This window comes from Pecten maximus, chromosome 18 (genome assembly GCF_902652985.1).
Source record: "Pecten maximus chromosome 18, xPecMax1.1, whole genome shotgun sequence".
Taxonomy (NCBI): Eukaryota; Metazoa; Mollusca; class Bivalvia; order Pectinida; family Pectinidae; genus Pecten; species Pecten maximus.
In genome coordinates, this window is record NC_047032.1 from 31,654,330 (window position 1) to 31,679,198 (window position 24,869).

General features: G+C 37.7%; 1 protein-coding gene across 1 annotated transcript; it reads left to right on the plus strand.

Annotated features, from left to right (window-relative positions):
- Nucleotides 1-1,696: 1,696 nt before the first annotated feature.
- Nucleotides 1,697-14,270, plus strand: LOC117316858 (short-chain collagen C4-like). The gene is made up of 3 exons (XM_033871638.1): nt 1,697-2,013; nt 3,122-3,196; nt 13,566-14,270. The coding sequence occupies exons 1-3, from the start codon at nt 1,779-1,781 to the stop codon at nt 14,042-14,044; spliced, it is 789 nt and encodes a 262-aa protein (XP_033727529.1). The 5' UTR covers nt 1,697-1,778; the 3' UTR covers nt 14,045-14,270.
- Nucleotides 14,271-24,869: the final 10,599 nt, after the last annotated feature.

Sequence of the window (24,869 nt, forward strand, 5' to 3'; positions counted from 1 at the left end):
TTTTGTTAAAAAGCAATAAAAGACAAACTAAATATTATAAACATGGTCCAACCAACGGTAAACAGCCAATAATGAGTACAAAAAAAACAAAAAAAAACAGATGGCGTTCTGTGTGTATCTCCAACTACGGAGATACGGCTCAAGTACTCGAGTATAAGAATTAAAGGATACAGTAACATCTGTAAGATCAGAGACAACTGATACTTTTGAAGTTCCAGTAGTGTGGAAAAATATCTATTTAGACAAGTGGTACTTCTCAGTTCCGGTAGTGTGGTAGTAGACCTATTATACAAGTGGTACTTCTGGAGTTCCGGTAGTGTGGTAGTAGACCTATTAGACAAGTGATACTTCTGGAGTTCCGGTAGTGTGGTAGTGTACCTATTAGACAAGTGATACTTCTGGAGTTCCGGCAGTGTTGGAATAGACCTATTGATTTGTTTTGAAAGGGATTTTGCTGTTATTGCGATATCTTCACAAGAGGTGCAGTTATCGTTGCTATTAAGATACCAAAATGAGAAGATCTGGGGTAGGGAATATTTGCAAGATGTAAAGTTGTTATGGAGATATTAAAACAAGAGGACCTGAGGTAGGGTACATTGTTGAGATGTAGAGTTGTTAAAGAAATATCTAAACAACAGTATCTGAGGTAGGGAATACCTGTAAGATGTATAATTGTGAGATGTACAGTTGTTATTGTGATATCTTAACAAGACTATCTAAGGTAGCGGGATAAAATGTATTTGTAGGATGTATATTTATAAACAAGAGAATCTTAGGTAGGAAATACTTGTAAGATGTATAGTTGTTATGAAGATATATAAAAAGATTATATGGATGGAGTAGTATGATGCAATGTGTTATTTCACTGTGAGAGATGAATAACTTGAACAGATGTTATGATAAGCATAGCTTTTGACTGTCAATTTTTTCCCAAAAAAAGGCAAGAAGTGACTTTTTGATTAAAAACTTATTTTTGAATAACGCAAAATCTGTGCTTTATTGTTTTGACTTGATTTCCAACCAACCCGTGTGCTGTATTTGAGATACACATCAAGTTTTCAGATTCATATCAAATTAACTTACTGTATATATTAATAAAATATGTTTTAATAAACACTATTGCAGTTTGACGTCCGACGTTTCCCGGGGCTAGTATCAACGTTGTCATTGCCCCTGTTCTTATTATAGGAACATGACATTAAATAAATTTGACATAAATTTAATTTTAGATGAATAAAGACGCTTATCCTTCCCGAATACCTGGTATTATTTTCTTTTAAATAGGTTTGTCATAGATTAATCGATTGTGAATTAGAGATACGGTTTTGACGTTACGTCGGTGATCATGCGTTGTGTCAGAATATGACCCAACCTCCATCCCATTAATTTTGATTAATCGATTGTGAATTAGAGATACGGGTTTTTGTCTTTACGTCGGTGATCTTGCGTTGTGTCAGAATATGACCCAACCTCCCCACATCTTTAACTATATATGCCCTATTTAACACTATGCCTAAATTAAGGCAACAATTAGGAGACCACTTTCAGTGAACCTTGTGACTGGTATTTGTTACATTGTTATTCACTGTCAATATTGCCACGCTAAGTGCCAGTAAAGATGGATATCATCTAAAACGGATGTGGCCACTTTTTTATCACATGCATTAGATAAATATATATGAAAATGGTGAAATGATACCGCGCACTCTATCAGCTGATTCATATATTGTGTACTTAAATCTGATCTTTGTGTTATTTGTTTTTGGACTGGGAAAAAAATGTGGCAATTGTGGATTTTCTTTTCTGTGTCAGTTGTCTCCCAATATATAAATGGAAATACAGTGCGAGACGCTTTAACTGAGCAAAAGGTCCTGGGGAACATCAGACCGATATTGGACAGTTACCTAGACGACCGTATGGAACGTCAACAGACCAGTCTGGTAGCAATGTGTAAAGAAATGATCAACCATTCAGAAATGAAAATGAACACGAAAATGGAGACTATCTTAAAAGGTAAAACTCTTATATTTTATATACACTTTTTATAAATGTAATGCATGTTTACATTAAGTAGAAGCGTATGTAGCATACAACCATACTAATGTGTAACTGATGATCTAAATATGCTACTCACTTTTAGCTAAGGATCAACTCTATATAAAACCAAATAAGAAACAACTGATTTTAGAAAAGTATTTTATTTTTCGCGGTTCTATTTTGGGCAAAAATATGTGTTAGCCTTCTAAATCATCGTGTGTGTGTTCTACGCTAAGTATGGCTTTTTCACATTTTGTCTCTGCGTATTTATGTTTGAATATAACGTAAAGACGAACCAAACAGCAATTATGTTTTTTCCTCTCCCTACAAACTGGCTTGTTCCAGCGTTAGGTTGCAGCATAACTTCAAAATGTCCCAAAGTATAGCTTAAAGAATGAGGAATCATTTCCAGACAAACAGTACCATCTTTTTGTCAAGTTTTAAGTTGAATTTTCCGTTTGATGAATCAAGGACTATTCATAGATAGTCGAACAGCAGTATGACAAAGTTATATATTCGATAGAAAGGATAAGAACCACTGACGAGTCCAAGAAGGTCGAACAGCTGTATGACCAATTTCTATATTCGATATAAACCATTAGCACTATTGTCGAGTTCCGGAAAGTCAAACAACTGTATGACACAATTTTATATTCGATATAGGCCATTAGCACCACTGACGAGTCCTAGATGGTCGAACGGCTGTATGACACATTTCTATATTCGTTTTAAACCATAAGCAACGGAATCAGTCGTCATTAGACGAACTGAATCAATACATTCCACATTGTACAACATATATCAGTTGTCGAAGTTACACAGATCACTAGGTTTGTTTAATCTAGTAGCACACTGACATATTTCTTTATATCACTACATCAGTGGGAGTTACAAAAAAATGTATGTGACAATTATAATATAATAATATCTATTTTATGCAGGGCAAATTCAAATATTAAAGTTTAAACGCACATCATCTTGCTTGCTATTTTGACTCTATAACGTAAAACTTAATAGATCCCCAGCCTTGTATCTAAGACTTATTTACTATTTACGCAACAAAGTACTTTTTTGTAATTTGCAGGAAGCAAGGGAGCAGTTTTCACAAGATGGGGAAGGGAAGATTGTCCTGCTAATCAAACATCTATTGTATATACAGGTAAGGACAGAATTACCTATTATATCAAACATCTATTGTTTAAACACGTAAGTACAGAATTACCTATTAAATCAAACATCTATTGTATATACAGGTAAGGTTAGAATTACCTATTATATCAAACATCTATTGTTTAAACACGTAAGTACAGAATTACCTATTAAATCAAACATCTATTGTATATACAGGTAAGGTTAGAATTACCTATTATATCAAACATCTATTGTTTAAACACGTAAGTACAGAATTACCTATTAAATCAAACATCTATTGTATATACAGGTAAGTACAGAATTACCTATTATATCAAACATCTATTGTATAAACAGGTAAGGTTAGAATTACCTATTATATCAAACATCTATTGTATAAACAGGTAAGTACAGAATTACCTATTATATCAAACATCTATTGTATATACGGGTAAGGTTAGAATTACCTTTTATATCAAACATCTATTGTATATACAGGTAAGGACAGACTTACCTATTATATCAAACATCTATTGTATAAACAGGTAAGGACAGATTCCCTTTTATATCAAGCAACTATTGTATATACAGGTAAGTACAGAATTACCTATTATATCAAACACCTATTGTATATACAAGGTAAGTACAAAATTACCTTTTATATCAAACATCTATTGTATATAGAGGTAAGTACAGAATTACCTATTATATCAAACATCTATTGTATATACAGGTAAGAAGATAATTACCTATTATATCAAACATCTATTGTATATACAGGTAAGGACAGAATTACCTATTATGTCAAACATCTATTGTATATACATGTAAGGACAGAATTACCTATTATGTCAAACATCTATTGTATATACATGTAAGGACAGAATTACCTATTATGTCAAATAACTTTGTATATACAGGTAAGGACAGAATTACCTATTATATCAAACATATATTGTATATACATGTAAGGACAGACTTACCTATTATATCAAACATCTATTGTATATACAGGTAAGGTTAGAATTACCTATTATATCAAATTTCTTTAGTTTAAGGATAGAATTTAATAAGAAATATCCATTTTACATGTATATACAAGTAAGAACATTCCTTTTGCACTTTGATCCATTTTCAGTTAGTAAACACTCCTGTTAGACTTTAGTCTGTTTTCCTGTGGTAGACACTCCTGTTAGACTTTAGTCTGTTTTCCTGTGGTAGACACTCCTGTTAGACTTTAGTCTGTTTTCCTGTTGTAGACACTCCTGTTAGACTTTAGTCTGTTTTCCTGTGGTAGACACTCCTGTTGGACGTTAGTCTGTTTTCCTGTGGTAGACACTCCTGTTGACTTTAGTCTGTTTTCCTGTGGTAGACACTCCTGTTGACTTTAGTCTGTTTTCCTGTGGTAGACACTCCTGTTGGACTTTAGTCTGTTTTCCTGTGGTAGACACTCCTGTTTGACTTTAGTCTGTTTTCCTGTGGTAGACACTCCTGTTAGACTTTAGTCTGTTTTCCTGTGGTAGACACTCCTGTTGGACTTTAGTCTGTTTTCCTGTGGTAGACACTCCTGTTTGACTTTAGTCTGTTTCCTGTGGTAGACACTCCTGTTGGACTTTAGTCTGTTTTCCTGTGGTAGACACTCCTGTTAGACTTTAGTCTGTTTTCCTGTGGTAGACACTCCTGTTAGACTTTAGTCTGTTTTCCTGTGGTAGACACTCCTGTTTGACTTTAGTCTGTTTTCCTGTGGTAGACACTCCTGTTGGACTTTAGTCTGTTTTCCTGTGGTAGACACTCCTGTTTGACTTTAGTCTGTTTCCTGTGGTAGACACTCCTGTTAGACTTTAGTCTGTTTCCTGTGGTAGACACTCCTGTTGGACTTTAGTCTGTTTCCTGTGGTAGACACTCCTGTTAGACTTTAGTCTGTTTTCCTGTGGTAGACACTCCTGTTTGACTTTAGTCTGTTTTCCTGTGGTAGACACTCCTGTTAGACTTTAGTCTGTTTTCCTGTGGTAGACACTCCTGTTTGACTTTAGTCTGTTTTCCTGTTGTAGACACTCCTGTTAGACTTTAGTCTGTTTTCCTGTGGTAGACACTCCTGTTTGACTTTAGTCTGTTTTCCTGTTGTAGACACTCCTGTTAGACTTTAGTCTGTTTTCCTGTGGTAGACACTCCTGTTTGACTTTAGTCTGTTTTCCTGTGGTAGACACTCCTGTTGAGACTTTAGTCTGTTTTCCTGTGGTAGACACTCCTGTTTGACTTTAGTCTGTTTTCCTGTGGTAGACACTCCTGTTGGACTTTAGTCTGTTTTCCTGTGGTAGACACTCCTGTTTGACTTTAGTCTGTTTTCCTGTTGTAGACACTCCTGTTTGACTTTAGTCTGTTTTCCTGTGGTAGACACTCCTGTTAGACTTTAGTCTGTTTTCCTGTGGTAGACACTCCTGTTGGACTTTAGTCTGTTTTCCTGTGGTAGACACTCCTGTTGGACTTTAGTCTGTTTTCCTGTGGTAGACACTCCTGTTGGACTTTAGTCTGTTTTCCTGTGGTAGACACTCCTGTTGACTTTAGTCTGTTTTCCTGTGGTAGACACTCCTGTTAGACTTTAGTCTGTTTTCCTGTGGTAGACACTCCTGTTAGACTTAGTCTGTTTTCCTGTGGTAGACACTCCTGTTTGACTTTAGTCTGTTTTCCTGTGGTAGACACTTCTGTTGGACTTTAGTCTGTTTTCCTGTGGTAGACACTCCTGTTTGACTTTAGTCTGTTTCCTGTCGTAGACACTCCTGTTGGTCTTTAGTCTCTTTTCCGGTGGTAGACACTCCTGTTAGACTTTAGTCTGTTTTCCTGTGCTAGACACTCCTGTTAGACTTTAGTATATTTTCCTGTGGTAGACACTCCTGTTAGACTTTAGTCTGTTTTCCTGTGGTAGACACTCCTGTTAGACTTTAGTCTGTTTTCCTGTGGTAGACACTCCTGTTGGACTTTAGTCTGTTTTCCTGTGGTAGACACTCCTGTTTGACTTTAGTCTGCATTCCTGTTGTAGACACTCCTGTTGGACTTTAGTCTGTTTTCCTGTGGTAGATACTCCTGTTTGACCTTAGTCTGTTTCCTGTGGTAGACACTCCTGTTTGACTTTAGTCTGTTTCCTGTGGTAGACACTCATGTCGGAATTTAGTCTATTTTCCTGTGGTCGACACTCCTGTTGGACTTTAGTTTGTTTTCCTGTGGTAGACACTCATGTTGGACTTTAGTTTGTTTTCCTGTGGTAGACAATCCTGTTTGACTTTAGTATGTTCCTGTTGTAGACACTCCTGTTTGACTTTAGTTTGTTTTCCTGTGGTAGACACTCCTGTTTGACTTTAGTTTGTTTTCCTGTGGTAGACACTCCTGTTGGACTTTAGTCTGTTTTCCTGTGGTAGACACTCCTGTTGACTTTAGTCTGTTTCCTGTGGTAGACACTCCTGTTGACTTTAGTCTGTTTTCCTGTGGTGGACACTCCTGTTGGTACTTTAGTCTAGTTTTCCTGTGGTAGACACTCCTGTTGACTTTAGTCTGTTTTCCTGTGGTAGACACTCCTGTTTAGACTTTAGTCTGTTTTCCTGTGGTAGACACTCCTTGTTTGACTTTAGTCTGTTTTCCTGTTGGTAGACACTCCTGTTGACTTTAGTCTGTTTTCCTGTGGTAGACACTCCTGTTTGACTTTAGTCTGTTTTCCTGTGGTAGACACTCCTGTTTCGACTTTAGTCTGTTTCCTGTGGTAGACACTCCTGTTTTCCTGTGGTAGACACTCCTGTTTGACTTTAGTCTGTTTCCTGTGGTAGACACTCCTGTTGACTTTAGTCTGTTTTCCTGTGGTAGACACTCCTGTTTGACTTTAGTCTGTTTTCCTGTGGTAGACACTCCTGTTAGACTTTAGTCTGTTTTCCTGTGGTAGACACTCCTGTTGGACTTTAGTCTGTTTTCCTGTGGTAGACACTCCTGTTGGACTTTAGTCTGTTTTCCTGTGGTAGACACTCCTGTTAGACTTTAGTCTGTTTTCCTGTGGTAGACACTCCTGTTTGACTTTAGTCTGTTTTCCTGTGGTAGACACTCCTGTTGGACTTTAGTCTGTTTTCCTGTGGTAGACACTCCTGTTAGACTTTAGTCTGTTTTCCTGTGGTAGACACTCCTGTTGGACTTTAGTCTGTTTTCCTGTTGTAGACACTCCTGTTAGACTTTAGTCTGTTTTCCTGTGGTAGACACTCCTGTTTGACTTTAGTCTGTTTTCCTGTGGTAGACACTCCTGTTGGACTTTAGTCTGTTTTCCTGTGGTAGACACTCCTGTTAGACTTTAGTCTGTTTTCCTGTGGTAGACACTCCTGTTGGACTTTAGTCTGTTTTCCTGTGGTAGACACTCCTGTTGACTTTAGTCTGTTTTCCTGTGGTAGACACTCCTGTTAGACTTTAGTCTGTTTTCCTGTGGTAGACACTCCTGTTTGACTTTAGTCTGTTTTCCTGTGGTAGACACTCCTGTTTGACTTTAGTCTGTTTTCCTGTGGTAGACACTCCTGTTGGACTTTAGTCTGTTTTCCTGTGGTAGACACTCCTGTTAGACTTTAGTCTGTTTTCCTGTGGTAGACACTCCTGTTAGACTTTAGTCTGTTTTCCTGTGGTAGACACTCCTGTTGACTTTAGTCTGTTTCCTGTGGTAGACACTCCTGTTTGACTTTAGTCTGTTTTCCTGTGGTAGACACTCCTGTTAGACTTTAGTCTGTTTCCTGTGGTAGACACTCCTGTTGGACTTTAGTCTGTTTTCCTGTGGTAGACACTCCTGTTGGACTTTAGTCTGTTTTCCTGTGGTAGACACTCCTGTTAGACTTTAGTCTGTTTCCTGTGGTAGACACTCCTGTTGGACTTTAGTCTGTTTCCTGTGGTAGACACTCCTGTTGGACTTTAGTCTGTTTTCCTGTTGTAGACACTCCTGTTAGACTTTAGTCTGTTTTCCTGTGGTAGACACTCCTGTTGGACTTTAGTCTGTTTTCCTGTGGTAGACACTCCTGTTAGACTTTAGTCTGTTTTCCTGTGGTAGACACTCCTGTTTAGACTTTAGTCTGTTTTCCTGTGGTAGACACTCCTGTTTGACTTTAGTCAGTTTTCCTCCGTGGTAGACACTCTGTTGGACTTTAGTCTGTTTTCCTGTTGTAGACACTCCTGTTGACTTTAGTCTGTTTTCCTGTGGTAGACACTCCTGTTGACTTTAGTCTGTTTTCCTGTTGTAGACACTCCTGTTTGACTTTAGTCTGTTTCCTGTGGTAGACACTCCTGTTGACTTTAGTCATGTTTTCCTGTGGTAGACACTCCTGTTGACTTTAGTCTGTTTTCCTGTGGTAGACACTCCTGTTAGACTTTAGTCTGTTTTCCTGTGGTAGACACTCCTGTTTGACTTTAGTCTGTTTCCTGTGGTAGACACTCCTGTTTGACTTTAGTCTGTTTTCCTGTGGTAGACACTCCTGTTAGACTTTAGTCTGTTTTCCTGTGGTAGACACTCCTGTTTGACTTTAGTCTGTTTTCCTGTGGTAGACACTCCTGTTTGACTTTAGTCTGTTTTCCTGTGGTAGACACTCCTGTTTGACTTTAGTCTGTTTTCCTGTGGTAGACACTCCTGTTTGACTTTAGTCTGTTTTCCTGTGGTAGACACTCCTGTTTGACTTTAGTCTGTTTCCTGTGGTAGACACTCCTGTTGACTTTAGTCTGTTTTCCTGTGGTAGACACTCCTGTTTGACTTTAGTCTGTTTTCCTGTGGTAGACACTCCTGTTGACTTTAGTCTGTTTTCCTGTGGTAGACACTCCTGTTTGACTTTAGTCTGTTTTCCTGTGGTAGACACTCCTGTTTGACTTAGTCTGTTTTCCTGTGGTAGACACTCCTGTTGACTTTAGTCTGTTTTCCTGTGGTAGACACTCCTGTTTGACTTTAGTCTGTTTTCCTGTGGTAGACACTCCTGTTGGACTTTAGTCTGTTTTCCTGTGGTAGACACTCCTGTTGGACTTTAGTCTGTTTTCCTGTGGTAGACACTCCTGTTGGACTTTAGTCTGTTTCCTGTGGTAGACACTCCTGTTGGACTTTAGTCTGTTTTCCTGTGGTAGACACTCCTGTTTGACTTTAGTCTGTTTTCCTGTGGTAGACACTCCTGTTGGACTTTAGTCTGTTTTCCTGTTGTAGACACTCCTGTTGGACTTTAGTCTGTTTTCCTGTGGTAGACACTCCTGTTTGACTTTAGTCTGTTTTCCTGTTGTAGACACTCCTGTTGGACTTTAGTCTGTTTTCCTGTTGTAGACACTCCTGTTAGACTTTAGTCTGTTTTCCTGTGGTAGACACTCCTGTTGGACTTTAGTCTGTTTCCTGTTGTAGACACTCCTGTTAGACTTTAGTCTGTTTCCTGTTGTAGACACTCCTGTTAGACTTTAGTCTGTTTCCTGTGGTAGACACTCCTGTTTGACTTTAGTCTGTTTTCCTGTTGTAGACACTCCTGTTTGACTTTAGTCTGTTTTCCTGTGGTAGACACTCCTGTTGACTTTAGTCTGTTTCCTGTTGTAGACACTCCTGTTTGACTTTAGTCTGTTTTCCTGTTGTAGACACTCCTGTTAGACTTTAGTCTGTTTTCCTGTGGTAGACACTCCTGTTGGACTTTAGTCTGTTTCCTGTGGTAGACACTCCTGTTTGACTTTAGTCTGTTTTCCTGTGGTAGACACTCCTGTTTGACTTTAGTCTGTTTTCCTGTGGTAGACACTCCTGTTTGACTTTAGTCTGTTTTCCTGTGGTAGACACTCCTGTTAGACTTTAGTCTGTTTTCCTGTTGTAGACACTCCTGTTTGACTTTAGTCTGTTTTCCTGTGGTAGACACTCCTGTTAGACTTTAGTCTGTTTTCCTGTGGTAGACACTCCTGTTGGACTTTAGTCTGTTTTCCTGTGGTAGACACTCCTGTTTGACTTTAGTCTGTTTTCCTGTGGTAGACACTCCTGTTAGACTTTAGTCTGTTTTCCTGTGGTAGACACTCCTGTTAGACTTTAGTCTGTTTTCCTGTGGTAGACACTCCTGTTAGACTTTAGTCTGTTTTCCTGTGGTAGACACTCCTGTTGGACTTTAGTCTGTTTTCCTGTGGTAGACACTCCTGTTGGACTTTAGTCTGTTTTCCTGTGGTAGACACTCCTGTTGGACTTTAGTCAGTTTCCTGTGGTAGACACTCCTGTTCGACTTTAGTCTGTTTCCTGTGGTAGACACTCCTGTTTGACTTTAGTCTGTTTCCTGTGGTAGACACTCCTGTTTGACTTTAGTCTGTTTCCTGTTGTAGACACTCCTGTTTGACTTTAGTCTGTTTTCCTGTGGTAGACACTCCTGTTTGACTTTAGTCTGTTTTCCTGTGGTAGACACTCCTGTTGGACTTTAGTCAGTTTCCTGTGGTAGACACTCCTGTTTGACTTTAGTCTGTTTTCCTGTGGTAGACACTCCTGTTTGACTTTAGTCTGTTTCCTGTGGTAGACACTCCTGTTGGACTTTAGTCTGTTTTCCTGTGGTAGACACTCCTGTTTGACTTTAGTCTGTTTCCTGTGGTAGACACTCCTGTTTGACTTTAGTCTGTTTTCTTGTCGTAGACACTCCTGTTTGACTTTAGTCAGTTTCCTGTTGTAGACACTCCTGTTTGACTTTAGTCAGTTTCCTGTGGTAGACACTCCTGTTGAACTTTAGTCAGTTTCCTGTGGTAGACACTCCTGTTCGACTTTAGTCTGTTTTCCTGTGGTAGACACTCCTGTTTGACTTTAGTCAGTTTCCTGTGGTAGACACTCCTGTTTTACTTGAGTCTGTTTTCCTGTGGTAGACACTCCTGTTAGACTTTAGTCTGTTTTCCTGTGGTAGACACTCCTGTTGGACTTTAGTCTGTTTTCCTGTTGTAGACACTCCAGTTAGGCTTTAGTCTGTTTTCCTGTGGTAGACACTCCTGTCGGACTTTAGTCTGTTTTCCTGTGGTAGACACTCCTGTCGGACTTTAGTCTATTTTCCTGTGGTAGACACTCCTGTTCGACTTTAGTCTGTTTTCCTGTGGTAGACACTCCTGTTAGACTTTAGTCTGTTTTCCTGTGGTAGACACTCCTGTTGGACTTTAGTCTGTTTTCCTGTGGTAGACACTCCTGTTGGACTTTAGTCTGTTTTCCTGTGGTAGACACTCCTGTTGGACTTTAGTCTGTTTTCCTGTGGTAGTCACTCCTGTTTGACTTTAGTCTGTTTTCTTGTCGTAGACACTCCTGTTTGACTTAAGTCAGTTTCCTGTGGTAGACACTCCTGTTTGACTTTAGTCAGTTTCCTGTGGTAGACACTCCTGTTTGACTTTAGTCTGTTTTCCTGTGGTAGACACTCCTGTTGATCTTTAGTCTGTTTTCCTGTGGTAGACACTCCTGTTTGACTTTAGTCTGTTTTCCTGTGGTAGACACTCCTGTTAGACTTTAGTCTGTTTCCTGTGGTCGACACTCCTGTTGGACTTTAGTCTGTTTTCCCGTTGTAGACACTCCTGTTGGTCTTTAGTCTCTTTTCCTGTTGTAGACACTCCTGTTGGACTTTAGTCTGTTTTCCTGTTGTAGACACTCCTGTCGGTCTTTAGTCTGTTTTCCTGTGGTCGACACTCCTGTTGGTCTTTAGTCTGTTTTCCTGTTGTAGACACTCCTGTTGGACTTTAGTCTGTTTTCCTGTTGTAGACACTCCTGTTGGTCTTTAGTCTGTTTCCTGTGGTAGACACTCCTGTTTGACTTTAGTCTGTTTTCCTGTTGTAGACACTCCTGTTGGACTTTAGTCTGTTTTCCTGTGGTAGACACTCCTGTTAGACTTTAGTCTGTTTTCCTGTTGTAGACACTCCTGTTTGACTTTAGTATGTTTCCTGTTGTAGACACTCCTGTTTGACTTTAGTCTGTTTCCTGTTGTAGACACTCCTGTTGGACTTTAGTCTGTTTTCCTGTTGTAGACACTCCTGTTTGACTTTAGTCTGTTTTCCTGTTGTAGACACTCCTGTTTGACTTTAGTCTGTTTTCCTGTGGTAGACACTCCTGTTTGACTTTAGTCTGTTTCCTGTTGTAGACACTCCTGTTTGACTTTAGTCTGTTTCCTGTTGTAGACACTCCTGTTAGACTTTAGTCTGTTTTCCTGTGGTAGACACTCCTGTTTGACTTTAGTCTGTTTTCCTATTGTAGACACTCCTGTTTGACTTTAGTCTGTTTTCCTGTGGTAGACACTCCTGTTAGACTTTAGTCTGTTTTCCTGTGGTAGACACTCCTGTTGACTTTAGTCTGTTTTCCTGTGGTAGACACTCCTGTTTGACTTTAGTCTGTTTTCCCTGTGGTAGACACTCCTGTTGACTTTAGTCTGTTTTCCTGTGGTAGACACTCCTGTTTGACTTTAGTCTGTTTCCTGTGGTAGACACTCCTGTTAGACTTTAGTCTGTTTCCTGTGGTAGACACTCCTGTTTGACTTTAGTCTGTTTTCCTGTGGTAGACACTCCTGTTTGACTTTAGTCTGTTTTCCTGTGGTAGACACTCCTGTTTGACTTTAGTCAGTTTCCTGTTGTAGACACTCCTGTTATACTTTAGTCAGTTTCCTGTGGTAGACACTCCTGTTTGACTTTAGTCTGTTTTCCTGTGGTAGACACTCCTGTTGGACTTTAGTCAGTTTTCCTGTGGTAGACACTCCTGTTGACTTTAGTCTGTTTTCCTGTGGTAGACACTCCTGTTTGACTTTAGTCTGTTTTCCTGTTGTAGACACTCCTGTTGGACTTTAGTCTGTTTCCTGTGGTAGACACTCCTGTTTGACTTTAGTCTGTTTTCCTGTGGTAGACACTCCTGTTGGACTTTAGTCTGTTTTCCTGTGGTAGACACTCCTGTTAGACTTTAGTCTGTTTTCCTGTTGTAGACACTCCTGTTAGACTTTAGTCTGTTTTCCTATGGTAGACACTCCTGTTTGACTTTAGTCTGTTTTCCTGTGATAGACACTCCTGTTTGACTTTAGTCTGTTTTCCTGTTGTAGACACTCCTGTTTGACTTTAGTCTGTTTTCCTGTGATAGACACTCCTGTTTGACTTTGGTCTGTTTTCCTGTGGTAGACACTACTGTTTGACTTTAGTCTGTTTTTCTGTGGTAGACACTCCTGTTTGACTTTAGTCTGTTTTCCTGTGGTCGACACTCCTGTTGGACTTTAGTCCGTTTTTTGTGGTAAATATTCATTTTGGACTTGATTATGTTTTCTTTTGTGGACACTTTAGCTGGACTTTAGGTTGTATTTCTGATGGCATTCTGAAGGAATAAATAGCTGTAATCATTGCGCTATGATGCTGTTAAATTGATTGTTAATTATGCTTATTGCTGTTTGTTTTGTACATCACTTCAGGGTATGCCGGTGGCTCATTCTACGAACACACTGGAGCTGCCTCGGACTATGTCTGTATGCCCCACGAACCAGTGTGGGGACCACATCGTGATTTTTCTTATACTAATAACGACATTGCCTTCATGTTCGGTGCCGAGTATCAGTCACCGGGAGAATTGTTTGGAAAATCTACTTGGAGTGACGACGTACCATGTGCTGTTTGTATTGGTGATCAGTACACCACCTCCATCATGATCCCTGGCAGAATCAGTTGCTACCCCGGATGGACAGAGGCGTACCATGGTAACCTGGCAGCTGGTGCTCATAATCACAAGGCAGCATCGCAGTACGCATGCGTTGATCAGGAACCGCAAATATCTAAAGCCGGAGTGAATGATAATGGTAAATTGTTTTATGGTGTCAAAGCGAAATGTGGGTCACTGCCCTGCCCACCGTATGTTGATAACAAATTTCTTCCCTGTGTAGTTTGTATGAAATGATTGTAAATAAAGATACATTAATTTGGAAACAAGAAAATAGATATAAATGGAAGAATATAATCATATCCACTGACAAAAATACAGTATCGCTGTTTCTAACAGTATGTGATGGACGGTTTTTCTTTCCATGTGTTTCGTTTCAGCTTCACTTATTCAAATTATGTGAACCTTGAGAAGGAGGTAAACAATGTTTAATGAGATAAAACGATTAAAAATTTGAAAGTGATATACGAAATTGTTTTATATGTATGTATGTATATATGTATGTATGTATGTATGTATGTATGTATGTATGTATGTATGACATAAAAGCCTCTCTATGTTTTCGAAACATACACTTCTTGATAGAATATAAACCCTAATGATGATTTGTGAATACCTATACCGTATAGTTCTTCATAATTGTAATTAAAACCGGGAAACTACCAACTGATTACGTTGAACCGCCTTTGCGGTGCTCCACTCTCTATATGTAATTCTAACACGATTCGTTTGCAACGCTTGTTTTGATTGGTTACGGACCATGTTCTAATCCGCGATAGAACCATGATCTATCGTGTTAAGCCACGCCCCTTTTCTAATCAAAACAAATATGGCGTGAAGTTCGACTCGTAGCGAAATTCAACACTCTGCACCATTGATGACTGATGATCCAAGAGATTGGAATCGAAAGTGAAGAAATCGAAAAGAATGAATTAACTGAATAAATTTCACAAAAATCGTTAACATCATTCTTACCGTCATTTATTGATCGAAACGTTCATTTCTTCCGTGTGTAGGCATTTACCTAGCCAAGTAAAATCCGAAATGAAATGGAACAAGTCCACACAACTTCACATAACGGTTGAGCCTGTAGAAACACATCAACTCTGACTTTGTCAAAACGCACATGTCGTTATGCATACTGCAGAGTAAATCCAAATATGTCGTTTAATCTTCGGTAACATGACTTTTACAACAATCCAAAAACACCGCTTCGTCAACATACAGGTCGAACTCTCGCCAGTATGGGCGTGGCCAATTGACCGACTTTGAAAGCTTCTTTCTGATTGGTCAATCCGCCGTAGTATGACACGTCACTAGCGAAGGTCACAGAGTACTTAACAGCGTACTTGTAGCGATGTAAAACAATGTTTCTAAATATATGCGATAGTAAACGTGTTAGAATGGGGATAGTACGTTGTTTTGAGTGGCTATACTGGCGATTAGAACATAACTCTCGACCTATCGGTCTCGAGTTCAAACCAAATTTCATGTTCTAATCGCCAGTATAGCCACTCAAAACAACGTACTATCCCCTAAATGAGCCGCGGAAAATAAATCATGCACGCATGCGCAAACTCGTTCGTTTTGAAGAATGGCGCCCTGGCAATCAAAGTCATGCACCAGATGGCCAAAGTCGATCTGGCGTGCCAGGAATTGATTTAGGGTTTCAAGTTAATGAAGTGTTTAAGTTAAAGAACATTGGATGAAACCGGGCCCAGGTTGTTTAAGTCTCAAACTGCACTCGAGTCGCTCTATGTATCAACAACCCAGGTTCAATGGGTAACTTCTATCTGTCGTATAGAATGGAGAACAAACTCCTCGAACTTAAAAAGTAACAATTTATTGTTTGTAACAACATAACATACATAGAAATAGACAACATGATAGCTCTAGCTATAGAATACACACCCTAACCTAACACTAACCCCTATACATACGACCTCACCGTACGAAACTAAACCCCACACACCCACTGGTGCCTAATTAAGATCCCAACCTAGATACATTAGAAAAAGTGACAACACACAGAAATACAATCCATCAGACTGCCCAGTATACGATATACCACCCTGAATTTACCCCACATTCAACAATACAAAACTAAAGAACCAATCACAACAGAGGATTCACAGAAGCACACAACGACTGACAGTGACAAAAATGTATGATATACTACGGCAAATGCCTTTCACTTTCAGATACGCTTGCTTCATCAGAAATATCACTTACACCCCTAACATATCGCAGAACGAACGTCCAGCCAGGCACAGGGAGAGGACGAACAGAACACCAAGAGATAATGAACATAAAAGATAGCAGTCTTCAAACAGCTGAAGGTGAAGCCTGTAGCCCCCACTGTAAATGGATGGTAACCTGGCGACGGCATAACATTAGGTCCACAACTGGAAACCTGGTATGGTGGTTCAAAGGGCAGGACCAAGACTGAGGATCAACCTCTAGAGGGTATGACAGCGGCTGTCATCAGGAGATCATTTGGAAGGGACGCCTGTAGGATAGCCTTGCGACTTAGACAAAGACCTGCTGTGGACGAGCTCTTACTGAAGATGGAACGCATACGATCAGCATTATTTGATATATTGTCTTCAGAACTATGTTCCCTACAGTCCGTATAAAGACATGATTTTTCCTTTTTCACAAAAGAGATATTATCAAGATGGACAGTTAATGAGATAGCTCAACAATACTATTGATTTAGGGAATGTTTGTAAGAGGGATCGGTGTTATAAATATATACCTAAACAGGATTATCTTCAGTAGATAATATTTGTAAGATGTACTGTTGTTACGGAGACATTTGAACAAGAAGATATGATGTAGAGGGATACAATGTATTTGTAAGATCTGACTTGGGTGATATGTGTAAGATGTACAGCTGTTTCGGAGATATATATATATATATATATGCATAACTGAGTGATGTATTGTTTGTGGTACTGAAGATAAAGCGCATATATATATATATATGGGCGAGTCTACACACCCGAATCAGTGCTTGCTACTTACGAAATTGTTCGGCAGGGGAAGGACGACAACGTCACCAGTAAAGGATGTCGTCTTGGTGACCTACTCTCCACAGCTTTCCAAACACATCCATTTCCCATCGAGGAAAAGAACGACATGTTCAGGAAAAGGAGTGGCCTCATAGAATACCTTAAATACACAAAAGGGTTCCGCTAGGAAGCTATTAAGGACTTCGACCAGCTAAGAGTGGCGCTTCGTCGGGTAGAGAATATTTAGATAAAAGACAAAAGAGGGAAGTTAAGGCTACGTCAGAAATAGCAGCTGTAGACCAAGAGTCACAATTTGACGATTGGGATTATTCACTAGTTAGCAGGAGAGGTTGTGAAGCTACATACAACCCTAGGGGACATGTACCTTCTCTAGATGTCAAAGGTCAGTATGGCACCTTCTCAACACAAGGCCACACTCGAAACCAGACACAGGACACACGAACAGACGAACCTATGGGATGCAAGGTTCAACTGGACCATTATACAAGCGCGTTATACCCCAACATGCCTACATCAGGGCTGACGAAAGACAGGGAGGCACCAAGCCCAGGAAGCCGACACCAGATGTTGCGTTTATAGGAACAGCGAATTAGGTCAGCATGAAGTCGAGAGGAAACTAAGGCAGTACTCGATATAGACTCCATAATCTCCTCTATTGGTAGACGCTTTTACCAGTTCTATGTCTACAGGCGATATGTAAACCATTAAATCCTATATTTATTAAGTCCTTAAATGAAGGCATTGCTCCCTCGGCGTTACACAACGACGCCAAGTTTTAAAAATACAGACCTGGCAGTAAAGCAGATATAATAGCAAAAAATGGAGTAAATAGTCCGTGACATTGTTGTAAACTCTTGTGTTTAATAGTCGTCGCATTTAACGGGACAGGTGCGGAATATAACATAAAAAGGCCATTTTGAAGTGTTCTATATGTGTTCTATATGTGTTCTATATGTGTTCTATATGTGTACCGAAATTGAATTCTGGAAAGTTGTAACACACCAGACAGATACAATTATACATATATGTTATGTACATATCGTGTGTGCTGTTTATTCTTGAACTTTGACACTTTATTGGTTACATGGGTCGGAAATCAAAGAAACGTAGAATCACTGTTATCCATAATAACCACTCACCTGGAACGAGTGAACACACAGGTACTCCAAATATGCATGCGCCAGTCGGTAACTCACCTGATCAGATATCGTTCGTCCCTACCAGTAACATGATAGCAGGAGCGCATACCAAACTTTACGGGTCCCCACCCCCAACTGTCCCCGGTGCTGGACCTCCTGGTACGCCTATTTACTATACTCCTCCGGGACAACAGATGCCGCACTATCTTGTAAGCAGCTACTCAACTATGGCCGGACAGGTACGTCAGCCATCTCCGCCTGCTCCTACATCAAACCCCTAGGGATAGAGGAAACTGGAACTGGTGAAGATTCTGAACAAGTTGTCAAAGACTTCATCAAGACAGAACTTGGTATTAGTGATGAAGTGGAATTTCATGTTGTCCATCGACTACGTAAGCGCGACGACGGTAAACCCAGATCAATCGTTGCCAAATTCGTAAACCGGAAAGATCGGGAGCGTCTCCTTCGTGTTGCCCCTGCCAAACTTTCCACCAAACGTCAATTTAGCATAAATGAACAGTTTCCCCCAGAAATTAATGAGCGACGACGGGCACTCTACCCCGTATTCAAGGAGGCTAAACGCAACAATCGGCAAGCGCGTATAAAGGCGGACAAACTGTTCATCGACGGACGTCCATACATACCACCGCCCCAGCAGCAGTACCACGGTCCCAGGGATGCACCACCGCGCCGCGCACCTATGAGAGGACACCACCCTCCTCCGCGAGGTCATCAGTCACCACAAAGCCAACCTCAGCTCCATCAACAGGGCAACTTCGACCTGTCGGGACCACGTGACCACCGTCGCTAGGGACGCGCTACAAGAGGTCCTTCCTCGAGGCACCATGGTGAACATGGTGCTATTTGTTCTGAACTGAAAGTAACTTTTTAAATGTATGTGGTATTAAATCCAAAATACTCTTGCCAGAATTTGAAGAATTAATTTTAACCCATGATATTATTCTAGCAGAAACTAAGTTAGATAAATTCGACCATATAGTATTACCAGCTGACTATGATTACTATGTTAAATGTAGGGAAAATGTAGATAAAAAGTCTGGAGGTATTGCTGTTATTTTCAGAAAAAAACTTAAATCAAACTTGACAGTTGTTACTACTAAATCGGATTATGTGTTGTGGTTAAAATTTTCAAGACATATTATGAAAACTGAAGAAGATTTTTTCTTAGGTTGTGTTTATATACCTCCCGAAAACACTTGGTATACGTCACCTGAGGCATTTAGTGAAATCGAAAGTGAAATGATATCTTTGTCCAGAAAGAGCAACAAAATCGCATTTTTTGGTGATTTCAACTCCAAAACCAAAACTAAAAAAGGATTATATAGAGACAGATGATGATTTTATTCACTCATTGAACTTAGACGAGAGATAAGAACTATATTCATATTTGTATGATTTTGAGAAACTGAAATTATTTAATGTTAATTTACAAAGAACTAGTCAATGTAAAGCTAAAGTGAATAATTATGGTAATAAGCTGATTGAATTTTGCAATCAAAATAATATGTATATTGCCAATGGTAGAATTGGTAGAGATGCAAATATTGGTAAAACTACTTCAATACACAACTGACTTCGAAATAATGGACTTTGATCCGTTATTATCTGATGTACATTGCAGATTAGCTTTTATTTTTACTTTGTTTGATATAGAAAACAAAAATAGTACAAACGGTAATACAGATGAAAATGTATATATGAGGTGGAAATCAACAAAACAACAGCAATTCGTAGATAATATTGTAAATGATGAATCGGGATATCTAATTAAAATTAATCATAAATTAGACGAACTATCAAGTTCGCAAGACAATGTAACACATGTTGAAATTAATGATATTGTACACACAATCGGTGAATTATTTAAAGGCTCTGCAGAGCGGGTGTTTGGAAAAAAAACCCTTAACATTTCAAAACAAATATGAATTGTATTAACAAGCCTTGGTTCAATAGAGAATGTCAAATAAATAGAGCTATATTGAATAAAGCCAAAGCCAGGTATCATAAAGTCAAGAGTGCTGTAAATAAAAATAATCTCAACAGAGCTAGTAAATTATACCGGAAAACTCAGAACAGGAATTACCGTAAATACCAAGAAAACATGTCAAATGAGTTGAGAAATACAGCCGAGAATAATTCCAAAAAGTTTTAGAATATTCTGAATAAATGTGACGGGTCAGTTAAAAAAGGAAAAGCTGATATATGTATTAAAGAATTATATGAATATTTTAAAAGTATTAATCAGTCAGATCATAGTGATGACTTTGAATTTACTACTTCCGATGATTGTATTTTTGATGAGTATCTTAATGGAGAAATAACAGCTGATGAAATTAAATCGGCTTTGACTAATTTGAAAAATAAAGCTTCTGGAGTTGACCAAATTTTGAATGAATATCTTAAAAGTACTATAGATGTTTTTATACCAATTTATCAAAAATTGTTTAATTTGATCCTGAATACCGCATTTATACCAAATTCTTGGAAAACTGGTATTATAAAACCAGTGTATCAAAATAAAGGTGACCCCAAAGATTTGGATAATTATAGAGCAATCACCTTAGTATCATGTCTTGGGAAGGTCTTTACTACAATTATAAAAATAAAGGTGACCCCAAAGATCCGGATAATTATAGAGCAATCACCTTAGTATCATGTCTTGGGAAGGTCTTTACTACAATTATAAATAGTCGACTCAATAAAATATTTGAAGAATTTAATCTTATGAGCTATGCTCAAGCAGGATTCCGTAAAGGTCATTCTACAACAGACAATATATTTGTATTGTATTCATTAATTTCATTGTATTTTTCATTAGGAAAAAAATTGTATTGTACTTTCATTGATTTTAGAAAGGCATTTGACAGGGTATGGAGAGTTGGACTATGGAAGAAGTTGCTACAAAACAATGTCAGTGGAAAAATGTTCAATGTTATTTTAAAATTATATGAGGATACCAAATCATGTGTTAAAAATGGTTGCGAACAATCAGATTTTTTCAGCTGTCAGATCGGTTTAAAACAAGGGGAAAATTTGTCACCATTTTTATTTTCAATTTATCTTAATGATCTCGAATCTTATCTTATTGAAAAAAATGCTATATGCAGACAATATTGGACTGTATTTAAAACTTTTTATTATTTTATATGCGGATGATACAGTAATTTTATCAGAAACAATAGACGGTTTACAACAATCATTAAATGCATTTGAACAATATTGTGCAATATGGAAATTAGAACTTAATATAGGAAAAACAAAAGTTGTCATCTTTTCAAAACGGAAATGTGTACAAAATCACCATTTTAAATTGTGCAACTCTGAATTAGAAATACTTGAAGGGTACACCTATCTAGAGATATTTTTTAACTTTAATGGAAGTTTTTTTTAAGCTAGGAAAAAAGCTGCAGAGCAAGCCCACAAGTCAGTTTTCGCCATTTACAAGAACATTACGCTTCCAGTTGATCTCCAATTGAAATTTTTTGATTCACTTGTTATGCCAGTTTTATTGTATTCATCTGAAATATGGGGATTTGAAAATACCAAAATTATAGAAAGAATTCATTTACAATTTTGCAAAAATATACTTAAATTAAGAAAAAGTACAAATAATTTTATGGTTTATGGAGAGTTAGGTAGATACCCTCTCGATATTGAGATCAAATGTAGAATTATAACGTTTTGGCAAAACCTGATAACCTCAAATAAACTTTCTAGCAATATTTATAGACTATTATACACTTTACATGAAACTGGGTTAATGTCATTTAGATGGATATCATATGTTAAAGATATTTTTTCCCAACAGGGTTAAATTTTGTGTGGATGTACCAAACGACATGTTCGTTTTCAAAAGTTGAATTGAAGAGATTAGTTAAAGATAGATTAAAGGATCAATTTATACAGAAATTGTTTGATGATATTACTAATTCATCAAATGGACAAACATATTCTATATTTAAAACTCAATTTGGACAAGAAAAGTATTTATTAAATTTTAATGAAAAAGATAGAATAATTGTGTGCAAATTTAGAACTTCAAATATTAATTTACCTATAGAATCAGGAAGATGGCTTGGTATACCCCGTAATGAAAGAATCTGTAATTTGTGTCAATCTGATATTGGAAATGAATTTCATTATTTATTTAAATGTGAATATGAATATGTGAAATTGTTGAGAGAAAAATATATACCAAAATACTACTACACCTATCCGAATTATGACAAAATGAAAGGAATGTTTCAAATATTTAATGTTAAAACTTATTTGAAAATTTGTAGATTTGTTGAGAAGTTAAGTAAATTAATTGCAAAGTAATATTTACTCCTTTACCAAACCATGCTCTTCAACTGTACTTGTACCATTACTTATATTGTTATGTACTTATATTATACATGTATACATTTTCATGAATCTCATATATGTAAATCTCAGTACGCCATGTTGTAATATTATATAACATGTATGACCTCTTGTTACACACGTCAGTGTGTCAGAGTGAACCAATAAAACCTTGAAACCTTGAAATTTTGTTAAAAGATTTTCAGCAAAATAAGCATTTCCGCTTTATTTCAAAGCGATCAACTACAACAACGGGATTTAATGCTAATGGAGGATTTGACGGAAATTTTGGATAATGGATGAGAAGTAGACACGTTGTTTTCACCAATGCCTTCGATAAGGTGCCCTATCGCCGATTTGTTGGAAAACTACATAGTTATGGTTTAAATGACCAAACCGTTAACCGGGTTCAAATTGTTTTGAGTGACAGCAAACAAAGAGTAACAATTATTGTCCGATCATCAGTAAATTATCCCGTATTGAGTGGAAATGCCACAAGGAAATGGCCATAGGTCAATTTTATTTCTAATATACATAAATGGCCATCCTGAGCTAATTATTTCAAAATCACTACTTTTTGTGGAAAACAATTTACAGGCAGATTAAACACAATGACTCCACAGGGGCATGCCTAGTCTAATATCACAAAAATAGACAGAAATATCTATATATAGAGAGATATATTTCTAGCTATGTAACACAAACACACCAAGTGTTACTGTATGTCTGGAGGAGATCATTTAATTTTCCTGGAAACACCACAACAGAGAAGTTTATTGGCATCGAAAAGGATATAAACTTTTAAGTCCAGAGCCAGCCAACAATCAGTAATATGAGGCGAATATCCAAAAGGGTCTTACGGGATTTAACACATGTCGAGAGATGTGCTGACTCTATGGGGGTTTTTTCTCTCCCAGAATGCCTCATTCAAGATGGCTGCAAATGTTGGTAGCCATCTTGAATGAGGCATTCTGGAAGAGAGAAAAAAAGCCCATAGGAGTCATCAATTCTCTCCCCTGTTGGATTTCATGACGTTATTGACTTTCGGTATGTTAGTATAGTATGTAAATGGCTAGCCGGGTTAGATTTCATGACGTTATTGACTTTCGGTATGCTAGTATAGTATGTAAATGGCTAGCCGGGTTGGATTTCATGACGTTATTGACTTTCGGTATGCTAGTATAGTATGTAAATGGCTAGCAGGGTTGGTTTTCAAGTCATTATTTGTCATTTTTGTCATGATTTTGTCATTATTTGTCATGTTTTGTCATGTTTTGACATGTTTTGTCATGATTTTCTCATGTTTTGTCATGATTTTGTCATTTTTGTCATTTTTTGTCATTATTTTGGCATTTTTGTCATGTTTTGTTATGATTTTGTCATGATTTTGTCATGATTTTGTCATTTTTGTCATGTTTTTGTCATGATTTTGTCATGATTTGTCATGATTTTGTCATGTTTTGTCATGAATTTGTCATTTTTGTCATGTTTTGTCATGATTTTGTCGTGTTTTGTTATGAATTTGTCATTTTTGTCATGATTTTCTCAGGATTTTGTAATTTTTTTCATGATTTTGTCATGTTTTGTCATGAATTTGTCATGATTTTGTCATGCTTATTTAACATGCTAATTTGGTGTTTTAACATGCTGAATTGGTGTTTTAACATGCTAACATGCTAATTTAACATACTAACATGCTATTTTAACATGCTGATTTGCTGTTTTAGCATGCTAACATGCTATTTTAACATGCTGATTCGCTGTTTTAGCATGCTAACATGCTAATTTAACATGCTATTTTAACATGATGATTTGCTGTTTTAGCATGCTAACATCCTAATTTAACATGCTGATTTGGTGTTTAGCATGCTAACATGCAATTTTAACATGCTGATTTGGTGTTTTAACATGCTAACATGCTATTTCAACATGTTGATTTGGTGTTTTAACATGCTAACATGCTATTTCAACATGCTGATTTGGTGTTTTAACATGCTAACATGCTGTTTTAACATGCCGATTTCCTGTTTTTAACATGCTAACATAACATGCTGATTTGGTGTTTTAACATGCTAACATGCTATCTTAACATGCTGATTTGGTGTTTTATCATGCTAACATGCTATTTTAACATGCTGATTTAGTGTTTTAACATGCTAACATGCATTTTAATATGCTGATTTGGTGTTTTGACATGCTAACATGCCAATTTAACATGCTGATTTGCTGTTTTAACATGCTAATTCAACATGCTAATTTAAGAAGAAAAAAGTCAATAATGATATTTAGGCATGTGAGTATGACCGAGGATGTAAAGTTATTCCAAATCCCAGAAAACCTGTAAATAGAATGTATGCATAAAAACATTCTTTTTTTAAATATTGGGGATAAATTTGTACCTATGGTATAGTAAGAAAGGATATACAGGTGTTTTAGATTTATAAATAGAAAGACTAATGGTGAAGATGTAAATGGTGAAATTAAAAAAAAATCTGTGTATACTTTTGTTTTTGCATATTTTTG

Coding starts and splice junctions, on each gene's coding strand:
- LOC117316858 (XM_033871638.1), top strand. CDS start 1,779: ATGTGGCAATTGTGGATTTTCTTTTCTGTGTCAGTTGTCTCCCAATAT. Junction 2,014..3,121: donor AATGGAGACTATCTTAAAAG/GTAAAACTCTTA, acceptor TGTAATTTGCAG/GAAGCAAGGGAGCAGTTTTC. Junction 3,197..13,565: donor AACATCTATTGTATATACAG/GTAAGGACAGAA, acceptor ACATCACTTCAG/GGTATGCCGGTGGCTCATTC.